The sequence below is a fragment of the Elgaria multicarinata genome, chromosome 4 (assembly GCF_023053635.1).
Source record: "Elgaria multicarinata webbii isolate HBS135686 ecotype San Diego chromosome 4, rElgMul1.1.pri, whole genome shotgun sequence".
Classification (NCBI taxonomy): domain Eukaryota; kingdom Metazoa; phylum Chordata; class Lepidosauria; order Squamata; family Anguidae; genus Elgaria; species Elgaria multicarinata.
Window position 1 is genome coordinate 85,102,922 of NC_086174.1, and position 14,960 is coordinate 85,117,881.

At 43.5% G+C, this 14,960-nt stretch overlaps 1 protein-coding gene across 2 annotated transcripts; it reads right to left on the reverse strand.

Moving 5' to 3' along the window:
• Positions 1–47: 47 nt before the first annotated feature.
• Positions 48–13,718, reverse strand: HINT3 (histidine triad nucleotide binding protein 3). 2 transcript variants are annotated; one of them, XR_010025382.1, is made up of 6 exons: positions 13,539–13,718; positions 7,556–7,673; positions 6,104–6,173; positions 4,268–4,394; positions 1,456–1,555; positions 48–1,347 (listed from the first exon to the last, which is right to left on the reverse strand). XR_010025382.1 is itself a non-coding variant. In XM_063124710.1 (5 exons), exons 1-5 carry the CDS (start codon positions 13,716–13,718, stop codon positions 1,508–1,510), a joined length of 543 nt encoding a protein of 180 aa, XP_062980780.1. In that variant the 3' UTR covers positions 48–1,507. The 2 variants fall into 2 exon arrangements, 1 of the variants encoding a protein (XP_062980780.1); XM_063124710.1 differs by having other exon boundaries at positions 48–1,555.
• Positions 13,719–14,960: the final 1,242 nt, after the last annotated feature.

The following is a 14,960-nucleotide window of genomic DNA, read 5'->3' on the forward strand; positions in this document are numbered from 1 at the left end:
AGTTTCCATAATCAAGAATATCAGATTGAGATGCAAAAATACTCCTAGATAACCATTTTTATTTGTTTTTCTTTTCATAGCAGTATTACACTAACTTTAAGTTTCCAATAGTAGATTTCATGGTTTTGTTACATAAACACATTATCATAATACACAATCATTTCATACTATAACACATTTACTTCAACATTTCAACACAGTAGGAAGACAGCTTCCCCCCACCCCACCAAATGAATCTGCTTGATTATTTTAATTAACAACAGTTTGAATCCAGGCTTAAGTATCAAAGTAAGTACATTCTATGTCATCAATAAATTAAGATTAAAACTCTGAAGTTATTAAGAAATGGCCAGAAAGAGTTAATTTATTTGGCCATATTCTGTACACCAATATAATGAAAACATGTGGAAGTAATAATTGGATGCTGCATTAGTAATGCAGCCGGTGCCAAAATGTGCAATTTCAGTAAGTGCTTATTCAAGTTCATTTTTCTTTAAGAGTTCTGAGTATCTGCATAGAGCAACATTATGAAAGAGCCAGATAATTAAATTACAAAAATGTACTGTTCATGCTAAGTCTTAAAGCATCTCCACTTTTGACGTTCTGGATCTTCCAAGCTGTGGATGTTGCTAAGACCAAGATTCCAAGATCTGTCTACATACTGGCACCTTTCCATGTTTAGAATTTCCAAAATGACCAAAGCTATATTTAAGTGACAACATTTAATTTCAGCATAAGCCTCCTATACTCTGTAAATCTGAAGTCCTACTTAGAGGTTAAGCCCAAAGAAATCATTACTTTAATCTGTTCTATCATTCACCTAGCTATTATTTAATGCATGCACTTAACTAGTTAAGTTACAACAGCCCACAGTCAAATAAAAATCTTACCCTAGTCCAACATACCAACAGTGTAATGTCTGACATTAGAAGTACAGATGTAAGTCATACTCTGAAAAAAAGGCTAGTTAATAATAATAATTTATTTTTTGCCTGCCTCTCCATTTTGATCGAGGCAGGGAACAACAATAAATGGTAAAATACATAACTGCCTCTGTTGTGCGTAAAGTCAAATACATTTGTGTGATAAGTGATTTAGCACCAAGACATCATAGCTATCACTAGCATTGCAATGCCAAAGAAGTTACTAACATGTTGTATAGGCACAAAGGCCTTGCATTGTTTAGACAAAAAACAGTTAAATCCAGATGCATACAGTAAACTTTAACTACATCTTTCACAGGATTCATTAGGATTTTTTTTTTAAAGGGGATACGTACTTTTGACTTTCTGATCTATAGGTATGGATGCTCTGGAAAGTGCACAGTTCTTGCATTCATATATTTGCCTGAGAAATTTAGTGTACGGTGTTAGTTTAACAATGAGTTAAACAATTGTGTAGCAGCAAATTGAATAATAGTTTTCAAAGTCTGGCATGTTACCAATTATACTCTACCCTATAATCAGTGGTCACAAACAAAAGATGTACACAGTAAAGTGAGTGCTTTTCAGCTTGTAGCACTTTCAGCCTTCAGCCTTTCCATCAGTTGCTCAGCCTGTCAAAGAGAAAATATATGTCAATACTTTCCAGAAATTACTTACTGCCCCCTTGAAGCTTCCAAAGCATGAAATCTATTGAGAGAACTAAGGATTAACTAATTTGGGTTTTTAACTAGAAACCACTGGGCCAAATCCAACCACCTAAAGCGATGTCACAGTCTCCTCATTCCCATCAAGGGTGCAAATGCAATGGGGTTGCTGTGGCAACAATTTTCAGACAGGGCATTTCAGGGAATGGGGCCTGAAATAGTGACCTACCATCTCAACCTCCACTCTTATCGCCAAAGTGTTGCCTGCAGCAACCCAGTAACTAGAAATGTTACTGCTTATTAAAATTGGTTCCCAATTTCTAATGGAAGCTTGAGCATTTAGATCCAGAATTTGCTCCTACCAGTGAAACCACTCTTTGTGCAGAGTTCCACTCTGGCCAATGGAAAGAGGGGGGAGGATTTTTGCTGATTCCTCCCACTCCCCCTGCATCTCCTAACCCATCCTCTTCCAGGTCATCTTCCAACTCTTTGGAACACATTTTCAATGGTGGGGGAGGGATCAGTGAAAATCACCTCCTTCCCATTGCACAAATGGAAATGCTCAGCTGGATCAAAGGCCTTCCACAGGCAAGAGGAGCCCTTCTGCTTGTGGCAAGCAAAGTCTGGATCCAAGCCAAGATGTTTCTTCTTTCCAGTTTGTATCAGAAACTAGTCGGACATTTACCTTTCAGAGAGAGTTTTCTTTCAACAACAAGAACACAAGTAACTAAAGCTCACAGAACTCATTCAAATCAATCTTTTAAAGCTGGTTTCTGTACAACATACAGAACATGAACATTTAATTTTAGATCATGTCATGTAGTGGTTTATAGATCCACGTTTAACAAAGAAAAATATTAAAGATGGCTGTCTCGTCTGGCATTGAACAGTCTCCTTTTTTTAGCTTTACAATGTTACATTTGAGAACTTTATTTGCTCCTATTTTAACTCCCTATCAGCCATGAGTAGTTGCAAATCCCAATAGCTGTTTGAAATATTTGTAAAACTTCATATTCCACATACTCAATTATGGGATCACTTGTCCTGTGGCATTTCATCCCACTTTTCATTTTTAAAATATTTATTTATTTATTTATTACATTTTTATACCGCCCAATAGCCGATTAAAACCATAGTAAAACAACCAACAGGTTAAAAGCACAAATACAAAATACAGTATAAAAAGCACAACCAGGATAAAAACCACACAGCAAAATTGATATAAAATTAAAAAACAAAGTTAAAACAGCAAAATTCAAATTCAAGTTAAATTTAAGTGTTAAAATACTGAGAGAATAAGAAGGTCTTCAGCTGGCGACGAAAGGAGTACAGTGTAGGCGCCAGGCAGACCTCTCTGGGGAGCTCATTCCACAACTGGAGTGCCACAACGGAGAAAGCCCTATATATATATATTACTTTCCAAGGTATTAGGTGTCTGATTTATCCCTATTAAAATTAACGGGGAAATGAAACTCCCAGACCCCTAAGCTAATTGGTATCCGTCCTATTCATAGCAACTTCTCAAAATAGAGTAAGGAAAATAGCATTTTGCCTGTATCATAAATTCCATTCTTTATTTACAATATTTGTATACTGCTCCCCATTCAAAATTTCAGAGTGGTGTACAAGATAAAATTAAAAATAGAATATGCCTTAATACCTCTTCAGGAGTACTGAAGTATATATATTTTCTGATAGAATATGAACATTCCAGTGTGTACAAATAACTCCATGTTTGCAAAGTACTGCAGAAGTCTCTTCGACCCCAGAACTAAGTTTTAGCCTTGGGGGTTAATTCTGCTCCAAGTTGACTTTATCATGACACTAGACTTTTATTTATAATGTAAATTTAGAAAAAAAGATACACTCTATTAGGCTAATGGAGCACATTGGATCCTTTCTATTATTTATTGTAAGCCCATCATTACATCTTGGCCTTTAAGGTTTCTGTTTTGCTTTCTCTTGTGTTTTCTCTTCCAAGGTTTCCTGATAGCCCATTGAGATTTGCCTTACTGATGTTAAAAGAAATATGAAGATAATATAATGGGGTCCAATCTACCCCAATAGTTTTTAGGTTTGGCAATGCTTTTGGAATGCGATATAACAAAATCTATTTTTATTTTTTTTAAATTTTGAAATTAATCATATTTTTCTCTCCACCTAAGATTTTACAGGGGTCGACTGGACTCCAATAGCAGACTGGTGTTGTCAAACTGTAGGAGGCTTAAATGTAGACTGGAATTCTATAATACTTACCTGGGAGAAAGCTCCACTGAATTCAGTAGGACTTAGTCCTGAGTAGATATGTATAAGATTCCGCTGTAGTCAGGTAAGAGCTACACAGTTCATAGATAACTGTTGATAGGTTGACAGAACTACTTCACCCTTAATTTAATTCAAGACTGAATAGTAAGTAGCAAGATTGACAGAATGCTAAGTAGTTACACAAACAGGAGAAGCTCCTGAAATTTTGCAGAAGCACTAATCTGAAAAAGGCCAGGAACAGTGGACTGGAAATGGAAGGACAATAGCACCTCTATGCCGTTTGAGAATTAGTAAGATAAGTATTTCACATACCATAAAATTAACTTTGATGATTCATTAGCACAAAATGGAAAGAACGGAGCCCCATATTTACAATGGAAGCAGGGATCATCAAACCATCACTGAAATACTTACTGTGATAAACCAGTACGAATTGATTCTGTAGACCATTCGGGACAAGAATCCCAACTGACTAGCCGGAGCCAGGACATGAAGATGCAAGTGGGATATTGAGCAGAATGGAGGCCAGTGAAACCCCATCCTTGAGAAACAAGAGAAAAGCAATCAGAATGAACTAATCAGGGGAGTTTAACATAAAGCTTCACCATGCAGTGATCAGTGCACATGGACCATAACTATTTGAAGCACCATATCAGCTCATCCACAACCCAGTGAACTGATGTAGTTCTTGGACACAGGGCACTTTATAATGCAGAACTGATTTCACAAAATTTGCGATTTCTTATGGGAATAGAGTAGATGTAGCCAGAGCACCTTGCCACTCTACTAGCAAATTCCATTTACTGACACAAGCTTTTAATGCAGGATTAAGTCAATGTTGATCTGATTCCATGCCACAAGCTAGCTCACTCCTGGACTTTCTGCAAGTTGCAGTACTTTGCGGAAATTATTTATAATAGAAAGAAATGCCGGTGGAAACTATCTCCACTAATGTTAGGACATTATTTGTCTTTGCTGACTCCACAGGCTCAAATTCCATTGTAGAGAAACTCAGGGGTGGGGGCATTTCAGTGGTGGGTGGGGCCAACAGCAAAAGGAGCAGGGCAAAAATGCCAGCATAGTGTAGCTTAAAGCTCCTACTACCAGTAACTAAGCCTTGTGGGAGGCATTTAGCTCTTTATAATAGATAAATAATGGCACAAACCCCACAAAACAATGGGGAGGAGGAGAAAAAGGGTGGAGTCAGGGGAAGGGGTCATGGCCTCCTTTGGAGGAGGGCTGGATTTGGCCCCGGGGCCAGAAGCTCTGCACCCCTTCAGAGAGCGATATCTTAGTGGAAGGGTGGGAAACATGTGTCTCTCCAGATGTTGGTGGACTCCACCAGCCCCAACTAGTATGGCTAATGGCCATGGATGATAGGTGCACTCTGGGGGACGATACCATCTGTGTGCGGGGGTGGGTGGAGACAGGTTTACCAGCCCCACCTTAGTGGTCAGGAACTGGACAGGAATAGTTCAGCAGTTTGCTGTATTTCTATGCTGGGCAAGAAGTGTGCTTCCCTCCTGTGACACAGCTCTCTTGGGGCTCATCTACACCAAGCAAGATGTATATAAAGTGGTATATAAAAGGCAGGAGCCACACTACTGCTTTATAGTGGTGATACTGAAGTGCACTGACAACTTTTGCAGCCCATTGACACATCTACACCAAGCAGGATATAGCACTATGAAAGCAGTATATGGTCTGTGTCAATGGGCCCCAACAGTTGTCAGTGCACTTCAATGCCACTATAAAGCAGTAGTGTGACACCTGCCTTTTATATACTGCTTTCGTAGTGGAATATCCTGCTTGGTGTAGATCAGCCCTTGGTTTCCGTATTGGGAGCAGAGGAGGGACAAAGTGCTCTCTCCCTCCAATAGCCTGCTCACTTGGCTGCATGCAGTTCCTTATTGCCTACAGAGAACAGCCAATGGCTTAAATCCAAGGCAGTAATAGTGGGTTGGCTTTCTAGTACTGGTGCACTCTGGGGGACGCTACTCAACTAGGGCTGAATTCTCCTATGAAATGAGTTTGGTGCTCTTTTCAGAGTGAGGCATGTGAAAGCCCTTAAAGATTTAAATCTTTTCCTTCCCAAAGAATTACAAGTGAGGCACTTCTGCCTTTACCCTTTATGCTAAATTCTAAGAGCTCCAACCGTGTTTCCTACAAGATAATTATATTACATGTATCTCCTTTATTTATTATGCAATACTGTAAATAAATTAGATGTTTTCCCTTGTGGAAATATACCTTATATCATTCAAGTCAGTAAACTTATTCCGTTGAAGGACAGACTTTCCGGTTTCCATCATTCTTTCCACTGTCAGATCGGAGAAGTCGAGGAGGATCGGGAAGGAGGGAGAACGAAATCAGAATTAAAACTTTATTTATCTTTCCAATGCACTGAAGTCCAATGGCTCAGCCCTATATTCATTTAAATTGATGCAAACCCTTTTGATTTTAGTGGGATTTTTTCTTAAGTAAACATGGCTTAGGTTCACAACAAATCTAAAATAATGGGTCTCTTTGCATAGGAGTCCTTTTTAGCTATGAGAAACATGTTATCTATAAGAAATATAATTTCTTAGGGTACAACTGGAAGCCAGAGTAGGGGGAGCAGCAAAGCCAAACTTCACCTCCAGGTCCTCCTGCCCTGCATTTTTTGCCCATCTTTTTGCCCATCTAGCAACAGTGCTTTAAAGGCAGAGGGAAGGAGGCGAGAAAGGCCTCAGGATAGCTTGTACCCTGCTCTCTTCAGTCTCCTCACCCACCTTTTCCCCTCTCTGACGTTGGTTTTCTGACCTTGGAGGCCAGCTGGAGCAGGTTTTTCCACACTAGCTATGAATGGTCAGAGGAGGAGGGTCAGACTTCTGACTGTCCCTTCCAAGGTCAGAGCACTATCTCCAACCTCAGAGGAGGTAAACCCCAGTATCCTATGACCCCTCAGACAATTTTTAGGGGACATAGGATTGCTCCCTTAATCACTCTTCATTGCAAGAATTCCCCAATTTTAGTCTGAAAGCCAAAGCAGGCTCCCCAGCAGGGGACTGGAGCATGGTTGATGGCTCCACATGGTGAAATACTCATAATTGTAGGCTTGAAAGTGTCCTCTGAAATATCAGAAGCAATTAAGGATGGAGGCAGAGGAGGAGATTTTAAGAGATCAAGGAGTGAAGTACCAAGTGTATATAGTTGAAATGAAAACATGAGTTGCTGAAAGCTATCAAGCGAATCTATGATCAAAACAGTGGTCAAGACCTGCAGCAGCCAGGTTATAGTCCAATACTCTATGACAGGAGTAGCCAATCTGGTGGCTTCTGGGTGTTTAGGACTAAAACTCTGATCAGCTACAGCCAACAGTCAGTGATAATGGGAGTTGTATTTGGAAGGCACTGGGTTGCCTATCCTTGCTTTATGTCACTGGTCGTATCAGTGACAACTAGTTTCATAGAAGTGACTTCGAGAAGGGAATGGAAAAACCTCCTCCACAACCCTCAAAAGCCACTAAATCCCACAGCCACAGCCCCTACTCCTTCCACCATTTGCCTCTTGGTTGGCAACTGGAGTATGAGGCAGCTGGTAGTATTTGGGGATAGAGATTGGGCTCCAGCTGTACTCTAGCCACCGAACATCCTAATAGCTGCAAAACAATCACAAAACAATTCTTTGCACTCTTGTTACGAGTGCCAAGCCCAGGCTTACCTAATGGTATATCCTCGCTCTTTAGAGTCTTGCAATTTCCTATGTGGTTTTTGGGCACCACTAAATAATGATGTGGTGCTCCAGGTCTGATATCTCTAAAGCACACCAGGTCTTCATGCTAATGGAATGGTAGAAGAAGAAAAAAATCTTGTTACTGAAATGGCCTTATTGGCAAACAGAAGATCATGTAAGAAACAATTTTACTGATGATGGTTTTGAAATATCCTTCCGTATCACTGATCTCTCCCGGGGGAGGGGGGGAGGAAGGGTAGAAAGAAAGTATTTGTATACAAAGTAAAACACAACAAAGACTTTTGGCAGCTTAAAGACTAACAACTGTATTCTGACATAAGCTTTTGTGGACTAGTGCCCAGTGGGCTTGAGTCCACAAAAGCTTATGTCAGAATAAATGTGTTAGAGTTTAAGGTAACACAAGGTTCTTTGTTGGTTTTGCTGCAACAGACTAACACAGCTACCCCTCTGGAAATTATATATGGAGTATGTCTACCAGCAGCACAGAAATACAGCACCCCTTCCTAAACAATGCTACCTGGCTAATAACAATGCAAAGCAGTTTCAGTCTCTTTCAGTCAGAGTTCAGATGACTCACCCTCCACCTATCCAATGAACACGGGAGAGCTGCACAGTCACTCTCTCTCTAGCACCCATCTGACAACCTGGCAGCCACTCCCCCTGCAGTCCAGGTATACAAGAAGGACCCTTATGTGCTTAGAGCTTCTCCACTCAGTCAGATCCTGACTGGCTCAAGGTCTGCCTCATGTGGAGGAGCTCTGTGTATGTATGTAGGGCCCCGTCAAACATGCAGGCAGTAGAAGGCAAGGCTTCAGGCCACAGCAGAGGCCTTGCCTGCCCCCTCACTCCACAAGTTATTTGAAGTCTAACTCATTTGCCTATTGGTCCCCAACTTCTTCCATTTGAGAATTAGAATGGCTTTTCTCATAGTTCAGTGACTGTCTAGCATATGAGTTTTGCTTCTGTATTGAGGACCCAAGTTTTCTACATAAAAATCTTTTAACTTCACAATGCTGTATAGTCTTTGTGCATCATGGAGCAAAGGGGTAGAAAGGACATGCAATGGCTCTTAAAGCTTTTAAACATGCTATTAATAGAAGGACTTCTCAAAAGGAAAACAAATCTCCTTTGCCCCCACCCATTCCCAGCACTCCATCTATGGAATATTATTCCTTAAATCGGCTCTCAAGCAAAATTGATGGATTATTTATTTAGGATTTGTGTTTATATGCCGCTGAAAATATTAACACCCTTCAGCAGTTAACAGATATTCGAATACATTTATATATAATATTTAAAGCACAACTTTAAACCATCTGCAGTAAAAACAGCTTAAAGAGCAGCAAAATGGAGCGGCAGGATTACTTTACTTATAGCCCAGGGGAAGCCTGGGTGAAAAGCTGGGTTTTTAGTAGGGTGACCATATTATTATTATTATTATTATTATTATTATTATTATTATTATTTTATTTATTTATTTGTTACCCGCCTCTCCCTCTGGATCGAGGCAGGGTACAACACAATTAAAAACAACATAAAGTACATAAAACTAATTCAAACATTTAAAACCAGTGCATCATTAAAAGCAGCACACCATTAAAAAAGGAATCTTAAAATTCAGCTGGGTAGGCCTGCCGGAAGAGATCAGTCTTTATGGCTTTCTTAAATTCTGGAAGACTGTTAAGTTGACGAATCTCTCCCGGCAAGCCATTCCACAAACTGAGAGTGGCAGAAGAAAAAGTCCTCTGGGTAATAGTTGTCATCCTTGTTTTTGTTGGCTGGAGTAAATTCTTCCCAGAGGACCTGAGTGTGCGGGGCGGATTGTATGGGAGAAGGCGATCCCGCAGGTAGCCTGGACCCAAACCATGTAGGGCTTTAAAAGTGATAACCAACACTTTATACTTTGCCCAGAAACTAATTGGCAGCCAGTGAAGAGATTTTAAGAATGGTTTGATGTGGTCACCCCTAGGTGTACCGGTGACCAACCTGGCTGCCATATTTTGAACTAGTTGAAGTTTCTGGACTAGACACAAAGGCAGCCTTATGTAGAGCGCATTGCAGAAGTTGAGCCTCGAAGTTACCAGCACGTGCACAACTGTCTTTAGGTCTTCCGACTCTAGGAAGGGGCGCAGCTGGCATATCAGCCGAAGCTGATAATAGGCACTCCTGGCCGTCGCATCTATCTGGGCTGTCATTTGGAGCGACGGATCCAGAAGCACCCCCAAGCTGCAGACACAGTCTTTCAGAGGGAGGGTAACCCCATCCAGAACTGGTTGATACACCTCCAAACCTAGGTTATGACCTTTGACAGCAAGCACCTCTGTCTTGTCTGGATTCAGCTTCAGTTTGTTTTTCCTCATCCAGCCCATTACTGCCTCTAAGCATTCAATTCAGAGGAGACACACTATCCGTAGCTGACACTGTTGTCGAAGGCATAGAGAAATATATTTGGGTGTCATCAGCATTCTGATAGCACCCCGCCCCATGCCTCCAGATGATCTCTCCCAGCGGTTTCATGTAAATATTAAATAGCATTGGGGAAAGGATGGCACCTTGTGGTACACCACACAGCAGCTCCTTCTTTGAGGAGCAGCTATCCCCAAGCATCACCATCTGGAACCTGCCCGAGAGGTAGGACCGGAACCACTGAAGCACAGTGCCCCCGATTCCCAATCCCCTCAGGCGATCCAGAAGGATACCTTAGTCGATGGTATCGAAAGCCATTGAGAGGTCCAAAAGTACCAGCAGGGACACACTTCCCCTGTCAATACTCAAGCGTAGATCATCTGCTAAGGCGACCATAGCGGTCTCAACTCCGTATCCTGCTCTGAAGCCGGTTTGAAATGGGTCTAGAAAATCTGCATCATCCAAGACTGCTTGGAGTTGGAAGGCAATTGCCCTCTCGATCACTTTGCCCAAAAATGGAAGATTTGATACTGGTCTGTAATTATTAAGGTCCAGGGAGGGCTTTTTTAAAAGTGGCTGTACTACAGCTCCTTTTAAGTATGATAGAAAACTTCCCTCTCTGAGAGATGCATTAATAATATGCTGTAATTGTTGTCTAACTGCATCTCCACCCTGGACGACCAGCCATGAAGGACAGGGATCAAGAGGCCAAGTAGTCTTCCTCACTCGTCCAAGCAGCTTGTCCACGTCCTCAGTACTCACCAACTGAAACTGATCTAGTGTAACCCTACTTGTGGAGTTGCTGGACACTCCATTGTCAGCTTCTGCTATAATGACGGCATCTAAGTTGGCTCTTATCCAAGAGATTTTATCTGTGAAATGATTGTTAAAGGCATCACAGCGAACTACCGAAGGCTCTAAAATTGGGTTCAGGGGGAAAGGTGTCTGAGTTAGACCTCTCACCACCTTGAACAGTTCTGCTGGATGCAAATTTGCAGACGCAATGCGTGCAGAGAAGAAAGTTTCTTCGCTGCACGTATTGCCACCCCATAGGAACGAAGATGTTCTCTATGTCGTGTCTTGTCGGATATGAGTTGAGTTTTCTGCCATCAGCGCTCTAGTCGTCGTCCTTCCCGCTTCAACTCCCTGATATCTTCTGTATACCAAGGTGCCCAGTTAGAAGCAGGCCGAAGAGGACATTTGGGAGAGATCATGTCGATGGCCCTAGTTAGGTCTTGATTCCATCTATTGACCAGGGCTTCAACAGGATCATTGACGATACCAGTCATAGAACCCTCTAAGGTTATCTGGAATCCAAGAGGATCCATCAGCCTTCGAGGGCGGACCATTTTAATAGGTCCGCCACCCCTGCAGGGGCAGATAGTAGCTGTGATACTAACCCTAACCAGAAAATGATCTGTCCATGACAACACAGAGATATTCATCACCTCCGCCCACAGATCCATCTGTTCGGAGCTGAAAACAGCATCGAGGGTGTGACCTGCAGAATGTGTGGGTCCGGAGACCTGTTGGGATAGGCCCATGTTTGTCATGGATGCCATGAACTCCCAAGCTGCACCTGCCAAACTGGTCTCGAATGGGATGTTGAAGTCACCCAGGACCAAAAGCCTGGGCGACTCCAACACCAACTCCGAGACCAGTTCCATGAGCTCAGCCAGGGATTCTAATAGGCAGTGAGGTGGCCGGTACACTTAGAGAATCCCCAGTCTATCCCTGGTCTTTAGGGTCAGGTACACACATTTGATGTGATTCAATTCCCGGACAGGAATTCTGGTCAGGTTGAGATTGTCTTTGTAGACCACAGCTACTCCGCCCCCCCCGTCCACTTTCCCTCACCTGCTCACTAACACAGTACCCAGTTTAGGAGGGTGGATGGATAGAAATTAAAAAGACTGGCAGAAGGCTACATCAAGAGATATAAAGGCAGAATTGGGGAGGGGGGAGAGAACACCCATAAATGATGTGAGAAAAGCAGAGAGAAGTGAGGCAATGGATGAGAGGTGTAAGTGTGTTAGCACATAAAAGGCTGAGACAAATGAATCATGTTCTCACTCCCAAACGTCTAACCCTTTGAGGGTTATATTTGTCTTTTTGCTTATATTACTCTCTTAAATACAATATACATTAAGGGTTTTACCCTTAAAGGCAGCCTAAAAATAATTTTAAATACATGGTGTTTAGACACTAAACCATGTTATTTGATGTTATTGATCGCATTGTATATTGTGGTTTATTGGAACTTGAGATGGTTTGGGAGCCCAAACAATGGCCTAGAACTGGTTTGTAAATGTTAAGAATCAACCCGCAATTAAATATGCGCTGTGGCTGAAACTAGAGACCAGGAGTGTCATTGCATTTGCTTACCGTTGCTTCTCTGCCCACACATTTGTCCCTCATTACTTCCTCTTTGGAACCAGAAAGTAAACAATGTTTACAAAAAAACACCCCATTAAGTCCAACTTATTTTTAAAGACAGAAGTTGCTGCTATCTCTTGCTGTGTGCAGGAGAAGCAGCAGGATCAAAACGGCTCACTGAATGGGCCACCTGCACGTTGTTTACTTCCTCTTTCAAAAGAGGAAGTAATGAGTGACAAACGCACGGGCAGAGAAGTGACTGTAAACAAATGTGATTTTCCCTGTGTGATGATGCTCTTGGGTGTTGTTGTTGTTTTTGTGGTGCGAAAAAAGCTAGAAGGGGTGAGAGGCGCTCAGGAGGCAGGTGACGTCATGAGAGGGACCCGTGGAAATCCGTGAGTTCCCAGTAATGAATGTGCAATAAAATGCTCGTCTGATGGAGCTCCAGGGCTGCAATCCTATTCACTCCTGGCATAAGCCTCATTGAATACAGTGGAATTTACTACTGAATAAGCACGTGTAGAATTGCAATGCAGGCTTTATTCAGTAGTTGATAGCCACCGGCTTCAATACCTTTAAAAGGGGATGCATAGAAAATATCAATGTCTATTAGCCACAGGAGCTCCATGGATGGAATCTACAGGTTCAGAGGCTGATACTGGGAAGGAACAGTAGCAGAGGACCGCTCTGCCTTCGTGCTCTGCTTGCAAGCTTCGTGGAGGCACATAATTGCCTATTTGAGATTAGCTATATCAGTCTTCCCCAACCTGGTGCCCTCCAGATGTGTTGGACTGCAACTGCCATCATTCCCTTGTCTAATGGCCATGCTGGGTGGGAATGACAGGAGTTGCAGTCCGGCACAACTGGATTCGCCATGGTGTCAGGGAACAATGGAAAATGCAGTCCAATGCAATTGGATTGGCCATGCTAGCTGGGAATGATGAGAGCTGTAGTCCAACACATCTGGAGGGCATCTTTTCGCTACCATGTCTCTGCCCCCTTCGCTCCATAGCGACGGAGGTGACCTTTGGGCATTAGAGCAGGGGTAGAAAACCAACCTGACAGAATGGGCGGCCGAGCATCGAAGCTCAGCCGGGGCCAAAGGAAGGGTCCTCCTTCCAGACCTTTCCCTTCGGAGAGAACCTCGTCCTCCGCTCCCCCTCCTCACCTCGCAAGGCAGCAACTCGGTGCCCGTCAACTCCCCGTGGCTGATCCGGCAGAAAACGCACTTGCCGTCGTAGCCGCCGCCGCCGCCCGCTCCTTCAGCCGCGCCAGCGACCACGCCGCCGCTAGGACTTGGCTCCGCAGCAGGAGACGAGCCCGAGCTGCCTCCTTCCTCCCCGGCCATCAGGCTCCTTCTTCCGGACGGGCCTTGCGCTCTCTTTGCACCCACTGACACAGCCGACCGGCAGCCCCGCCCCAGTGCCTCCGCCCTGGCCGGCTTTCCTCAGCACGCCGGGAGTCAGGCAAGCGGGCGGCCCCTAGCGGGTGACGGCAAGGAGGCGGGAGCGCGGCTTTGGTGCGGCGCTGAGGGCGGGCCTGGGTTGCATGCGAAGCCTCGCAGCCCGGCGCCTTTTTGCTCCGGGAGTAGATTACGCAGCGCTTTGAATGCACTCCTATGCATGGCTAGACGGGGGCGTGCTGAGTTAGGACGACACGCTAATCAACGGGGGGCCGGGGGAGGAGGGTAATAGGCACAGAATGGGAAAGACCCGTTGATTAGCGTGTCGTCCGAACTCAGCCCGTCTCAACATGCTGAGGCGTGCGCCCTTAATTACTCAAGACAAAGGTGCTGCGTTATACCTGACCGCTCAAAAGTAAACCCCGCTGGGTTCAGCGGGGCATAAGGTACATATGTGCATGATTGGAGCCTCATTCCCGAATGGATGGAAACAGCTTGCGACGGCTCGCAAGAAAAGAGCCCTTTTAGTAGAGCTGCAGCCAGGTAATGTTGGATCCTAGGTTTAAGACTTATTTCTGTCTCAATATGCATAGGATTGCACCATTAAATCTATTGAAGCATGCACTACCCTATTAGGAGAGCTACAGTTTTGTCTCTAGAAAGTATCAGGTTCAATCCTTGGCATCTCCAGGTAATGCTGGAAAAAATCCAGGTCTTAAACTCTGGACTGAATAGCTACTGCCGATTACTGTCCACAATACTGAGCTAGGTAGACCAGTGGTCTGAAGCCTGCCTCCTATGTGCTGTAATGGTGTGTGCTTTTGAAAACACACAAGTGTCTTTCTTATACCACTTCTTATTAGTGCTTCTGAAGGCTTCCCCACTGACTTCTGTGAAACTTAGCACAATTTGCTACTTTTGCAGGCTATGCTTTTTGTAGGCTAGTAAATAAAAGCCAGGTTATCTGAAAGATCATATGCTCTCTGCCCTTGCCCCAAGATCTTCAGGGGAGGCCCTTTTTTCGGTCCACCACTATCACAGCTATGCATGGTGGGAATGCGCGGGAGGATCTTCTCAGGCTCCCTTCTCAGGGAGGCTAGGCTGGCTCCCTCCTTGCTATACTTCTGGAGGCAGGCAAAAATTTCCTTGTTCCAGCAGGCCTTTGGGAATAGTATGGACCTTTGTTAT